Below are 14,765 nucleotides of genomic sequence, written 5' to 3'. Positions count from 1 at the left end.
AAAAACACATTATTAAAAAGTTCTTAAGAATTAAGACAGAGGAGGACAGCTTCAGTTCTCTCTTGCCCATCCTGACACTGGGATCTTGCTGCAGGAAATGTAGCCTCTGCTGGCTGAGAGTCACGATCTCACCACCTAGCTGGGGTGTGTAGCCAAGCGTACCTACCCCCTTGGCATTGCTGTTCTAGTTGCTTTCCTGAGCCTACTCAGAGAGAGGTTGAGGGAAGGGTAGCAGAGGTAAGAAAAGAATAAGCAAGTGGTGTAGGTAAAGGGAATATGAGCTTCTTATGGCTACAGTTTCATGTGACATAGTGGTGTATGGACAACTGAGAGACATCAAGGGGAAGTAGCTAGATTCAGAGTCAGAGAAACGTGGTCCCATCCTTTGTCCGATCCTCACATGACGTGAGCACTTGGCACCTGGTGTCTTAATTATCTGATTCCTCCAACCACATCACATCATGGCCATCATTATGTTCTTCAAGCCTTGTCCCAAACCACAACGTGAGGCTGTATTTTCAGAATGAGCTAAGGAATGACTGAAAGGGGAGGGAGGAGGACACAAAATGACCTTTGATATTGATAGTGAGTATTGATACTTTTATTGGCTTATTTTTATTGTGAGAAAGAAGGTACAAGTGGCTAAGGAAAGAGATGTCACCAGAGAGAGAAAGACAGTGTCATCCTCACAGAATTCACTTCCAAGCTACATGGGAAAGGGGAATGGATCCTTTAGGACCAGTCCAGATAGGCACCATCAGCTCTCCTGTGGTTCGTGGGGATACGCCAGCCTTCCTAAGAATACTGGGCATGTCCCAAGATCCCTTTTCTCCTGGCCACTCTTGTCTCCCCACGTTCCTAATCGGACTCCCATTCTCTCATCTTCCACTGTTTCTATCTTGAGACTGACTCTCACAGGTTCTCCTGGCCCTCATATTCGTTTCCATTTTGGGGTGTGTTGACATATGTCTTTGAATGGAAGACGTTCTTTCAGCCTGACGTCTCGGCTCGGTCCTCAAACCCTCCCACCTCCCCCTTTCACCTCCAAGTCCCCTCTCTCCCAGAGCACATGGATCTTCACTTGGACTTCTATGTATGTTGTGACCCTCACGGAAGGAGGGAGTGGGTAGTTCCCTTAAGACAGAGAGTGCTTCTCCACCCCAGGTGAGGTCTCTGGGTGTCACTCAAACGGACTTAACTGTAGAGAATCTTTATCTCAACTCCTCCCTTCTCTCTCCCTCCCTCCAAACTCTCTAAACTGAATTTGACACTCAGAACAGCAGCAAGGCCTTGGCAGGTGTTCTGGGCGCTGTATATGCGGTATGCAAGGAAGCCATCAGCAGCAACTGGAGAGGGTTGTTATGGAAAGTGTTGAAAGTGAGAAACCAGGCTGAATTGTGGGTTTGTTTATATGTGTAATCGTGGTGAGAAAGTCCCGGGCAGCTGACACCGTAGCTCCCATCTCAGGGAGGAGAGCGAAAGAAAGAACTGCAGATGTTCTAACCTATACTAGCCTGCGGAACAGGAACCCCTCAGGGCGCCCGGCCCCTCGCCCTTCACCCGGGCCTCTGTAGGCGGCAAATCTAAACACTTGCGAATTCACAGTCGTAGTCAGTCATCCGGCACATTATGAACTTCCACTGGCGATCCCTGTGGGAGGAGAACCAGATGAACGTCAGTGAGAGCAGAAAGAGTGGCTGTGGGCAAACAGCCTTGACGACAGGCTCTGGCAGATCTCAGAGCAGCAGGGGCGCCTCACCTTGTTCTTAGAAAACTTTGCAATAACAACTCCAGGCAACCAGTGGGTCTGTAAGGTTAGTTGGCCCCTTACTGGCTATAGGCCATAGGGAGGCTCTTATTCATGGCCGGAGGTTAGTTCTCCGTGGCTGAACCTCCAAGGTGCCTCCAGGATTTACAAGTTCATGGCTCAGAGTAAAAGCATTTATTAGCACCGTCTCCATTTCATTGCGAAAAAAACTTCCTTCTAAAAGGCCATCTATTGTCCCGCCAACCCTTCCTTTCTACTGAGTCAGTATTCTCCATGACATGGGACACAGGAGGTGCACTGTGTTTCCCCTTTGAAGGCATTTGTAAGGTGAGTGGTGACAACTCAAGACACCTTCCAGTGGGAAAGAGAAAACCTGCTCTTCTCCCCTATTGGAAATGAAATGGCCTGTTTAAGAGATGGGATGGATTTGAGAGGGTATAGAACCGCTCAGTTTTGAAAAACAGGGTGTGGGTACATGTTTGCTGAGCTTAGGACCCATGTTCTTTTTTCAGCCACTTGCAGGGACTGGCAGGCACCGTTGTCATTGTGAAGCTCTTTGTGCTTCCAATGTGCCCAGCCCTGCATTAGATGATCTACGACTATGTGTTCCTTCAATAATCTTCACCGTGACTCATTGTTTTGTGAAGAAACAGGCTCAGTGAACTAAGATTGCTTTAAAGGATTACAAGTGATAGGTGATATCAGATTTCAAGTGTGCTGACCTCAAATCTTGCTTTCTCCTATACCACTCTGCTTCCCATGCCAGGTGACTGTAATGCCACCAGAGGACACAGCTGTCGTGCGCTTTGCATAATCCCAATAAAAGTGTGAGACTACTTGCTCCGTAGCCAAGCAAGCAATTTCTTCCAAACACAGTCCTTTCTCCTCCTCCCCTTTCCATCCTCCAGGTGTCTATCTTGGTGTCTTCTAAACTCTACAGCAGGTGGTACCTGCATCCAGCTTCTGAATGTGAAGTGTGTGGGGATGACCATGCTATTCCGGGCGGGGGATGGGAATGGTAAGTGAATAGCCCAAGGCCGGCTTCCTAATTCTGAATGTTTTTCCAGCTTTTGCCAGCTTTGTCTGTGCAAAGCTATTGGGGATAGTGTTGTTCTCCAGCACACAGCTTTGAGGACTCAGGGGAATGAGATGTGCACTGATATTTGTTCTCGTAAAATCATCCACAGGGGATACGGCGTGCTTTAGATGATTAATAAGCCGGTGCTGTGTGTGTTTTCTAAGTGAATTTAATTATCACAGCTAAGACGTGCGTATCTATGCAGGAAGAAGATAAGGAAGATCTTGTGGCCCTGCATTTGTGTTTTTCTTTTAAGAGGCAGTTAACAGATACTGGGAGAAATTTAGACTTTGTCCTAAAACAATCAAAGGGTCCAGCCAGGTTCTGTTTTCCCTTCCAGACAGTACCTTTCAACTAGAGGCTCAGGGGCTACCATGGTATATTTGTCAATGGCTTCAAAGAGTTTAAGGTGTAACAGTGGGTTGGCCTAACACCTAGAGACTCGCAGGACAGACACCTGCAACAAAGAATCGTCTCTGCCCAGGGTAGAAATTATTCCAGGAGGAAACTTCCATGAGCTGCACAAGGAAGGGAAGCCCTTACTCTGAAGGTATTTGTCCAGTGGAGGTGGGGGCGAGCATACCATCCTGAACAGAAAGGAAGAAACGAAAACTGTGGACCTTCAAGCCACTGAATGTTAGCAACTGCAGCAAAATTACACGGGCATGCTCCATGCTCGCTCTTCCTTCCTTCCTTCCTTCCTTCCTTCCTTCCTTCCTTCCTTCCTTCCTTCCTTCCTTCCTTCTTTTTTTTAAATCTGGCAGGAGAAGGGATTTAAAACAATCCAGACACACCATATCTCAGTCTTCAGTTAGTCTATACAATTTATGTGACTAATAATTTCCAAGCCAGCAAGAACTGGCTGTTTCAATTGCCGAAAAATACTTCACAACAATTTTGGGTGATATTCGTTCTTTACTGTTTTTATTTCCTGCTATATTATTAACCAGAAAACTTAGAACCAGTTTCCTCTTTAACCTGGGGAATCTTTAGGAGCACTGGACACTGGTACTATCTTCTGAACTTTGGCAGACATTTTGCTGTTCAATGACATTAGATTTTCGTGCTCTTTGAGTTCTTGGGTCTGTATTTAAATATAGTTGCTGTACAGCACACCACTCAATTGTTTCTCCTCAGTAGGGTGAGTTTATCCTAAGCCCCATTTCTTTTTGAAACTGTAGATGTTAGGAAATGGGTAACTAAATAAGTTAAAATCCTATCTCTAACAAAAACAAGTTGCATATGAGAACTGAGGTGTTCTCCTGTTGGGAAACAAGAATATTTGTTTGTGGAGCCTGTGACATACAATGTGCTTTTCCAAAGCTATTTTGTATTTTTAAAAGTTACAATCCACATTAAATAAGTTAACAGCAGTTAATTGAGATGTAACTGCATTTGAAAGCATAGACACAAAAGATAAATGGCACTCAAATTGCTCATAGTCTGTTAGCTAATGAGATCTTGCTGTCAGCTCTATTAGGTTTGCAAAACCTGAGTGGGTGATCTTTCTGGAATTCATTTTTGTGTGACATCATTATCACCTGATTAAAAGTAGTCACATCAACTCTTAAGGTTTGAATTTCTCTATACTTTTTCATGATAATAGAGAACTAACCACAAGGTCTACATGAACATCATGTCTACAGGAATTTTGAATTTTGTTTTCTTATGGTTTGGGTGTATTTGCGAGAGGACCACAAAAGAATGACGGGAGAAGTGGAAGTGGGCTGGGAATGCAGGTTGGTGTTGTTTTTCTCGAATTACTCAAATCTTCTTTTCATTCATGAAAGATTCCCACTTCATCATGGAATGAGTTACTCCTTTTTTCATTTCTGGATGTGATTAGTTAGATCACATAGTCCACATATTAATGTCTGCCACAACATCTGTGTGCTGTAAACAAGTGTCCAATGTAGTCATAGTACTAAGTAGTACTAAGAGGTAAGGGTTGTGGGGGCTGGTTATGTCAAAAAGATGCTGCCCTTGTGACTGCTATTAGTGCTTTCGTAAATAGGTTCAGTGCAACTGTCTTGTCCATCTGCTGTATGGGGACCCAGTGAAAGGTCCCATCTTTGAAGCAAATAGCAGTCCTTACCATATATCTGTTTCTTCTTTGATCTCATATTCCCCAGTCTCTGGGACTGTGAGGAATAGATTTCTGGTTTTTATAAATGGTCCAGTCTCCAGTGTTTTGCTCTAACAGACTGAGCATACCAAGAGAATGAATTTTGTGTGTTCTTCCTTGCCAATCCCCTCCTCTTCTTTTCTCTCTCCCTTCCTACAATTCTAAGCAGGGAGTACACAGCGAGGCACAGGACTAGAAAGGGCCCAACACTTTCAACTGTTCTAACCTGTTCTTGCTGTGCCAAACACTTTCTGAAGCCCAGTATAGGGATTGCTCAGACCATCAAGGGACGCTGATGTCTATCAAGTTCCAGACTCTGCTGTGGAGTAGGCTGGTATCTGTCCTCCTTGGAAAGGTCACTCTGCCTTGCGAGGCAGATCCTAAGGACTCTCACTTCTCACTGGCTCCTGCTACCTAACCAAACCCACAGTTAATCCTTGACTAAGTAGGAAACTAGAGTATGGAGGTCAGCGAGTAAAAATACCCACAGTCAGGATCCTCACATCTCTAGCCCTGAGCCTGCTGGAAAAGGGGTGACCCTCCTCACCTTTCCACCGCAGAGAAAGTGGTTGTTGCTCCTCGGATGTAGTAGTCATAGTTATAGGAAATCATGTCTATTTCTTCCCCATAGTGGCCTGGGTATTCTGTTGTCAGCCTGTGTGGAGAGAACAAAGGGTTGGAGCAAATAGAGGGCTCACGTGAAGGAGAGGGGGAAGATCTTGGGCAATCAGAACTGGAGTTAGATGGTTTCTGCCAAGCCCAAATGATAGGTGTCTTCTTCCGTTTCTCATCTGCCTTTCCCTAACCATTGTCCTGTGCACTCAGCACATGCAGTAGCAGCAACTATAACTGGAACACACGCAGAAGGCTCCCAGTCTTTGAAGGCATGCTGAAGTATTTCCATTCTGTTCAAGTCAGCCTGTTTCACATTGGATCATGCCTGACTCATTATTAGATCATAAAATCAGTTGAACTGATTATGGTTAGCTCTCTAATGCTTTCTATTGATTGTCAACCAAAAAGGGTCTAGAGCCACTGTGGAGACAAATCTCTGGGCTTGTCTGTAAGGGAATTTTCTAGATTGGGTTAACTGAGTAGGAAGACCAACCCTAAATGTAGATGGTGCCATCCCACGGGCTGGGCTCTTGAACTAAATAAAATAATGGAAGCAGTTCATCAGTATTCATCCGTCTTTGCTTCCTGACTGAATACAATCTGGAGCTGCCTCTACCTTCAGCTGCCATGACTTCTCTGCCATGATGGACTGTACCCCAGCACTGTGAGCAAAAAAAAATAAGCCTTTCCTTCCTTTCGTTGCCTTTGCCACAGCAATGAGAAAAATAACTGATATATCAGCTTCAAAAAGAATGCAACAGAACAGAAAGTGTCAGGTCACATGGTGCATTGCCTGCAATAGTCTATGTGTGAAAACTTTATTCACGTGTATATATGCACTTATGTGCAGATACTATGTGACAGTTTAACACACATTTCTTTTGTTGTTGTTATTTTGTTTTGTTTTGTTTTGGTTTTGATTTTGGTTTTGTTTTTTTGGGGAAACAAGGTTTCTCTGTAGCTTTGAAGCCTGTCCTGGAACTGGCTCTTGTACACCAGGCTGGCCTCGGACCGACCTCTACTTCTGCCTCCCGAGTGCTGGGATTAAAGGCATGTGCCACCACTGCCTGGCCAACACACATTTCTTATCATGACTAATAACAGTAATCATGTTTAAAATAGCTGGCTAAAATGTGAGCTTTGCAAAGATACAGCTCTATCTGAGGCCATTGTTTCTCTGGCAGCTCAAATAGTTCCTGCTTCTTGGCAAATATTTTCTGAATAAATAAATGGCTTTTGGAGAGTAATTTAATTGGTTTCCTGGTCTATTAAAATGAAAGTTCTCTTGTACATTTTCACTGCAGCTAGTGAAAGTATGTGTAATACAATTACATAAGGCAGGTAGGCAATCATTAAATACTATTCTCCACCACCACCAGCATTGGCGCCTCCACTCCCTTTTCTTATTCTTCCTCTTTTATTCTCAAAGATCGGATCAATCCTGGAACAAATTTAGACTCCTCTGGTTCTCATAAAGAAAAATGAAAACAAAGACTGCATGTCTTTTCTGAGACAGGTCTCACGTAGCCTACCAGACCTTGAGCTCACTATGTAGCTAGGATAGCTTTCAACTTTTCACACTTCTGCCTTTACCTCTCAAGGGCCAAGATTACACACATGCACTCCCACTCCTGAATTCCATCTGTATCCCCAGGGCTGCTCAGGAAGCAGCTCATTTGTGAGTGTCAGTAATCCCATTTGATTTGAGTATTGAAGATAGGATGATCTCCCTTTCTGTGGTTAATGGCCTCTCTCTCAAGACTGTAAGGATTTTCACAAGATCCCTGTTTACAAATCAGAAGGGTTGATAGGAAGGTCTACAAGGAGTGCTTAGGTACGGCAAGACCAAGGTCAGCCCAGGGGAAGTGGGACTTAGAAATCTAAGCTCTCTCTTTGGGTTCTTCTTAGTCATTCCCTGGCCTGCACGGCTCACTCTCTTCTATACTTTGTCTTCTTTGAAGACATCATCACTAGGCCTCCTTAGATACCAAGCCTCACCCGGAATGGTTACATGTATTTTTACTTGATATTTTATGAAGGGAAAAATTTAAATCTCTTTTGTGCTTGTAAAGAGACCCTGAAACAACACTTCTTTTGTCTAACAACAACAACAAAAATCTAGCTAAGTGCTTCATCAAAGAACCTAATAAGGCCTCATTTGGAGCCCACTGGCTTGTGGTCTGAGGATTCGGGGACAGGTATAGGACAGCTTGCCCAGAGACAGAGGGGGCTGTTGAGAACAGGCAGAATAAAGCTGGATTTTGAGAGTGTTTTCTGTATTTCATAGAACATATTCTAGAACTTTAAAAGGCAGCATTTAGACACACACATAAAACTTAGTTACCGAGCATTTTTATTTCTGCTCATGCAATATTGCATTGGGTTCTGCCCAATTACTCAAACTGGTTGGCTCTTGTTTCCATTGACCTTTTGCTCTGTTCCCAGATCACTTGGATAGTTAAAAAACATTTGGGATGAAGTGGGAAAGAAAAGCTTGCATTTAAAATAAACACCAATGAGTATTAGGTTCCAGAGGGGCAAACAGTTCCCTAATGCTTTTTTCTGGTGGGGATTCATTATTCACTTTATAGAGACAAGGTGGGGTCTTCTGTTCAGGTGGGCAGATTTTCCTAGGAAGCTTCTCTATGGTAGCAGAGTTGGCTGTCCTCCAAATGTCTGGAACTTCACGGGGAGGCTGAGGTGTGTGTCCCTGGTATGTTTCCATCTTGGTCCCAGTTAGGCTTAGCTTTGATTTTCAGTTGTGTTTTGTTTTGTTTTCATCATAAAATCAGATGTCTGAGTTCACATTTTTTTCCAGAACCTTGGATTAGGATAATGGTAAAGGAGGCTGGGAACCAAAAATGCGGAAGTAGAAAAGGACCCCATCATTGGTAGAGTGAGCCTTCCACTGATAGCAAGAATTTCTGTTTCAATTCAGCCTAGCATTCCATTTTTTTTAGTTCAATAGCTATATGCTCATTTATTTCTTAAAGGCATCGCACATACACACACAATGTCCTAATGAATAAAAACCCTAGTAATAGTTCTTCTTTAAACTTACAGAGCTAGAACTGAGACAAAGTGTTCACACTTTTCAGAAAGTTAAAAGAGGACAAAGAAACAGGATGATCATGTTTTACTGGACATGGTCTTGGCTTCCTTAAGGGTGGGAGAGAATTCAGTGTGGTTTCAGCTTTCTTATGAATTACTGTGTAGTTTCAGACAGCTTTTTGGCAAAGTCCCTCACAGAGAGTATTGTCTCATATTTCTAGCCCAGATAAAATAATCAATTAAACCTGAGGCTTGGTAGGATAAAGGGGAGGACAATATATTAAAGAAATAAGCTTATTTTAAAAGTACTCTTGAGCAATATATGGGACCATATTCTCTTTCAGTTAAAAAAAATCACTAAGTGTAGGTATATGCATGTGTGTGCATGTATGTATATGCATGTGTGTGTGCATGTGTGTATCCACATGTGTGTATGCTCATTTCCCCTACCACTTTCAGTAAATAGTTATTGCTCACTTTTGGTTCCAAAGCTTGGAGAACATGGTATCTTGAGCTTTGTACAACTTCTCGTGTCAGATAGGGATGAACAAGATGGAGAGAAATTAAATGATGCCTTAATTATGAGCAGCCAAAAATTAGTTTGAACTGAAGGAAGATCGACACAGGACTTTCTCCTCCGTGATAGTTGAACCACTGAAACTGTCAACAGGTGCAAATGGACTCAATTAACCACGTCACAGGGTGACTGGCAGAGAGATCTCTTTAAAGCATCACTGGTCCATGACACCATACGTATCTTTTATGCGCTAGTTTTCAAGGGGATAGAGGAGACACTCAACAAGTATAGACTTGATGTGTCAAGACTGGCTTACCTTTCCCACTTAGATCAAAGAAGATACTAGTTTCTGACAGGAAGTTACTGGGAACATTCCTAAGCATCACAGTCTATTCATGACCAAGCTGCTTGCATAAAGCCTTCCCAGGCAACAATAAGGAAGGAGAGGATACTCCAGGGTAGATGACTTCGTTAGTGCCCTAACGTTCTTAATTCATGCTACATCAGGACTTGTTTGAACTATTCTTGCAAAGACAGAATGATAAAAACCCAAATGGTCTTATGTGTAAAAACAATAAAAATAAAAAAGACACAACGTGAAGAGTCCATGTCCTCCAGAATCACATAAGTGCCCTTCTTGGTGTAGACAGACTGAAATCTGGGGACCTGGGCTGTGACAAACATCCAGTGTTCATGTCTATCCTCTGTGGCATTTGGGGGTTTATATTTCAAACAGTTCAGATATGTATCACCACACAGGGGAAGCATAGTTCCCGGGATGGCTGGGACTTAAATTAGAAGAGGAAAGTCCCTGAACTTTTTTCAAATTGCTGTTTTGGAAGTGAGCCTCCAGCTGGTGCTTCAAGGGCTGGTGAGCAGTCACATTCGTTTTGATTACTGTTGACTGTCATCAGCCATATTATCTCCTGGCTACCCTAACCTGCACATCAGCAAGGACAGCTTCACCTCCAACTTCTCCCTTCCACTAGCCAAGCCCTTCCCCCCACCATTAGCTGTCGATGGTAGCTTTGCCTACTGTTTGATCTGTGTTCTTACTTTCTTCCTGCATGGAGAGGCAGGTAGCTGTGCACTATACAAATAACAAGGGATCTGGAGGTTAGCGAGACCTCTTTGAATCAAGCTCACTCCTTTGAAGAAAATGACAGCTTCTGTACCTCAGTTTCTCCACAAGCACAGGGAAGATATCAATAGATAGAGCAACAGAACCATTCACTGTTAGGAGCTTATCCTAACTCTATGAATTGAAGTCATTTCCTATCCATTCACCTTCAGTAGCCGACTGGTTAAATGAATGAAGAAAGGAAAGTGGCTTCTAGAATCCTGTGGATGGAAGTGGGCTTATCTGTAATTGAGAGGTTTGCTTTGTCCTAAGTAGCTCACAACTTGGGTGAACTGACTCCTAGACAATCAGCCACATCCCTGGAATTTCTGTTTTTTTAAGTCTGAACACAAGGGATATATCTCCAATATGCAGGCAGCAAACAGACATCGACATCATAAACAGGGGTCAGTAACTGTGCAGCCACTACGGCTGATGAAAGGGACAAAGGATTTTGCTCAAGCTCAGAGGAACTGTGTCTGCCAGATAGAGTGCGTGCAGTGTGAGGAGCTGGTTGTTAGTGAAGTAGAGGAACCTTCAAACTCAGTGTGCACTCATTTAAAACGTAGCTTTCCGGCTAGTTTTCTTAAGACGTGGGTAGCTCCATCTCTGCAATTATAGCTCCTAGCTTGCTCAGGAGATTCAGTGTGGAAACTTCCCCTTCACCAGGCCTCTGGGAAAGGTGCTACAGGAGACCACTCAAGCAGGGTGGGATGACAGATACCCAGATGGAGGGCCTAAGAGGTGATTCCTGAACACTGCATCACAAGAATGGTCTTGCCAACAAACCTCGCCTGGCATTAATATCTGAACAACAGGCTGTGAGTTAAATGTTCTCTTTGATTGGATCATTCACAATGAAAGCGGGGAGACAAATGCTCTCCTTGACCGAATCTTGTTGTGAGCTAGAGATGTCCAAGAATTCAGCAAAGCTGTTCTCTGCTTTATGACCTGGACACAAGGAGGGGTGGGGGCAGTGGTGGAAAAGGCTCAGTCTGACTGCCGTGGCAAGCCAGGCTGAAAGGTGATGTGAAGGTCACTTAAACAGGTGACGAGTCCAAATAGATCATCCAACAAGCCTACTAAGCAGCCTTAGATCCAAAGAAGAAACATTTAGAGAGAAATATAGTTGCTCAATTCAAAACCCTCCATTCCCAGGATGCATGGTCTCCACCCAGTTGGCAGACTGATTGGGTTGTGACCTGCAGCAGCTGGAGCTGCTTGAGGGCAGGGGATGAGCGCAGGTCTCTGGAGGCTTGTGGCTCCTTTGGTGACATGTGTTTGTTGTTTGCAGACCACTGGGCTACGAATTTGGATTCTCTCATCTAAATAAATACGCACTGCATTTATATATTCAACCAGTCCAGTGGGAACCGATTAGTAATGGCATGTCTGCATCTAACAGGAATGCACTTTCTTGCCAGGTTTCAGTGATGCTGCAATATCCAAGGAGACTCTTCTCAGGATGAAATCAGAACAGTACCTTGGTTCCCAGCAAACAAATAATCCCACAGGCATCTGGGAGTTGGTGATGATTTGTTTTCTTTCTAGCCTAGAATATTTCTGAGTCTCTAAATGTTTGGAACTGCAGAGAAGCCAGACATTCACTTGACAAGCTTCACACGCGTGCTGCAGAGAGCTTTCCAGAGTAGAGGAGAGGCTGGCTATAGTGGAGCACGCCCATAATCCCAGCACTCCCAGAACATTAAGGCAGGAAATGTTTGCTGAACATTTGAGGAAATCGTGATTTACAAAGTAAGTTCCAGACCAGCCAGGGAGACATAGAGTTTACATCAAACATGGACCCAGAGACTGGAGAGATTATCTCAATGTTTAAGAACTCCCACTGTTTCTGAAGAGGACCACAGTTCAATTCCAAGAGCCCATATGGGGTGACTTACAACCTCCTATAACTCCAGATCTAAGGAATCTAATGGTCTCTGGATTTCATGGGTGCCTGGATATTCGTGTGCACAAGCATGCACACACACACACACACACACACACACTTAAATTAAAATAAATCTTTAAAACAAAACAAATAACAATAAAAACAAGACAAAGTAGGAGGAATGGTCTATCCCTTCATGTATCTCGTTCTGCCATTTAATTCAAGTCTATTGAAGTGTTGTAAGAGACGGTTCCAAAACAGAGATTACCAGCATTTTGCTGTGGGGTGGTAGAACATTGTTGTCAATTCACTATGCGGGGCTAAGAGGATCAAGCAGAATAATGACCACAAAAAAGGTTTCTTTTTTGTCAACTATTAAAAAGCCACCCTGCCAGTGTCAGTCTCACTGTGACGACTGCACTGAAGGCTTGCAGGATGTAGCTATTCTTTTGACAGCTTTTATATTAAGGACCAGGCAGTGTGCTGAGATGCTGGAGAAGTGAGAATTTATGACCTTGGGATTTCATTCAATTTATAAAGGGATAATATAGCACCATGACTCAGGCAATTCAAAGATCCCGCTGAAGCGTCTAGACACCCTTCGAACAGTGAGTCATTCGCTGTCTTCTACGGTGTTTGGCGCATGCTCATCCTGTCCCTTCTCCGAGGTCTCCCCAGAAAATGCACCACTTCCATAGGCCACCAGCTGAACTCTCAGCTCTGACGCTATGCTGTCTGAGGTAGAGTCAATCACACTGAAGCCCTCATTTGTGGAGTCTGCTTCTGAACTTACTTGTGATGTTGCTCTCCTTACCTTGTGATTCTGACCAATGGTGATACCTCTGGACCTGGGGTGGGTGAGGGAAAATGAGAAGTTGGGGGTTGGGAATGCAGAGTGCAAGATCACTGAAGACCAAGGCTTGGGGATAAATTTTAAGAAACCTGAATGTTTATGTCAGTTCAAGAAAAGTTGCCCATCTCATTTTGACCATTGTTAACTATCAAGGCTCTCTGTTCCTGTGCATATTTTTACAGTCATTACATTCTTAGTATCATAAGTGATGAGCTACATCTAAGGGGGAGTTGTCTAAAGAGAGACAGGGCATGTAATATTTATGGGGAAGCAACCCAGATAACAACTGCAGTCTGGGGCATCATTAGATCAATAGCGGAACTCGACACACAAGCATTGATCTTATCAGGCCTTGGCACCCAAGTGAACAGGAGAAGCTTCAAGCGTCAGTGTCAAAGTGTTGACACACAATACAGAAGGCCTGAGAAGGCAGGGCTTTCGCCTTTGTCCCAGCCGTCTCTTTGTCCATTCTCAACCTCTGTGGTCAGTCAGGCTTTCTAAGGCCAGGGAGCCCCAGGCATTTATCTGCTCGATGGCTGAAAGCCTTGGGCCCTAAGCCCATTCCCTCTTGTTCTGTTTGTCCAGGACCCCAGGCAGCAGCCATGACTGTCTGGCTACAGCCACTGCGGGCTCTCACTCATCCTGGCAGAGACCTCAAGCTTCTCGCTGTGGTGGAAATGTGGCTATCCCAGATCACTCTTCCTCTTCCTGGGGAAGAACAACTCAATGCAACTCCTGCTCCTCTGCACATCCAACTCCTTTCACGTGTTCTGGTTTCTGCAAGGCATGCTAGGCCTTGGCAGGTGTTTCTGGATAGTGTCTGCCCCTGAAAGGTCCCTTAGACGGCCCCTCCTACTGTTGGGAAAGTGGAGGGAACACTACTTTAAAACAGGCCAGCTTTGTGTGATCACAGCCAGTGAACAATGACAGGCTCCTATGATCTCACTATAAAACTGGGGGGGGGGGTCGGCTAAAGTCTTCATAATTGATCAAATGGGAGAGTCTGGGGTGTGCCTGATGTCACTAGAAGAAGGATGTGGGATCTGGGGAGAGAGGTTGAGTAAAGGGCTTCCTGCATAAGCATGGAGACCTGCATTTCATCCCCAGCACCCAGGTCAAAATCTGAGCACAGTGGCTGACACTAGTGATCCCAGCACTGGGGAAACCAAGATAGGAGGCTCCCTGAGGCCCATTGGTCAGCCAGTCTAGGCTAAACACAGTAAGACCCAAGTCCCAGGGAGAGACTCTCGAAGAAAACAAGATGATGTCTTCTTATGAGCTATATCTCAGGTAGATATTGATCATCCAAAATCATGTGCACCTGCATCTGAACACATGTTCATCCACACGCAAACACACATATACACACAGAAATAAAAGTTCTTTTTAAATGACTTCGCATGCATCAGCACAAAGATCTCCATGAGGACAGAGCTTATAAGGCAGAAGTGAGAGGGTGGGGATGGAGAAAAAAAAAATCTACTTAAGTTAAAAACAACAACAACCTATTTTCTGGAAAAAAAAAATACCTTCCTCTGCACGTCCCCTAGAATCACTTAACTGCACCCCAGCTGACAGATATTAAGAAACCACTTATGACTGGGAATGTGGAACAGACCTGTAACACTTGACTAGAATGCTGGAGCCCCAGCACGGCAAAAAAGCAAGAAACTTCTGCCCAGGGTTCAATCTCTCTTCTCTCTCTCTCTCTCTCTCTCTCTCTCTCTCTCTCTCTCTCTCTCTCTCT

At 44.2% G+C, this 14,765-nt stretch overlaps 1 protein-coding gene across 1 annotated transcript in view; it reads right to left on the bottom strand.

The window, feature by feature from the left end:
* Positions 1-585: 585 nt before the first annotated feature.
* The window catches only part of Dpt (dermatopontin), a 28,171-nt gene continuing 13,991 nt past the window's right edge, over positions 586-14,765 (bottom strand). The window contains exons 3-4 of the mRNA XM_005364001.2: positions 5,519-5,626; positions 586-1,650 (exon numbers count right to left, since the gene is read on the bottom strand). Coding sequence (XP_005364058.1) covers positions 1,584-1,650; positions 5,519-5,626 — 175 coding nt within the window. The 3' untranslated portion in view covers positions 586-1,583. The remainder of the gene's footprint in view (positions 1,651-5,518; positions 5,627-14,765) is intronic.

This window comes from Microtus ochrogaster, assembly GCF_000317375.1.
Source record: "Microtus ochrogaster isolate Prairie Vole_2 chromosome 6 unlocalized genomic scaffold, MicOch1.0 chr6_random_2, whole genome shotgun sequence".
Taxonomy (NCBI): domain Eukaryota; kingdom Metazoa; phylum Chordata; class Mammalia; order Rodentia; family Cricetidae; genus Microtus; species Microtus ochrogaster.
This window is presented reverse-complemented; position numbering and strand designations above follow the sequence as displayed.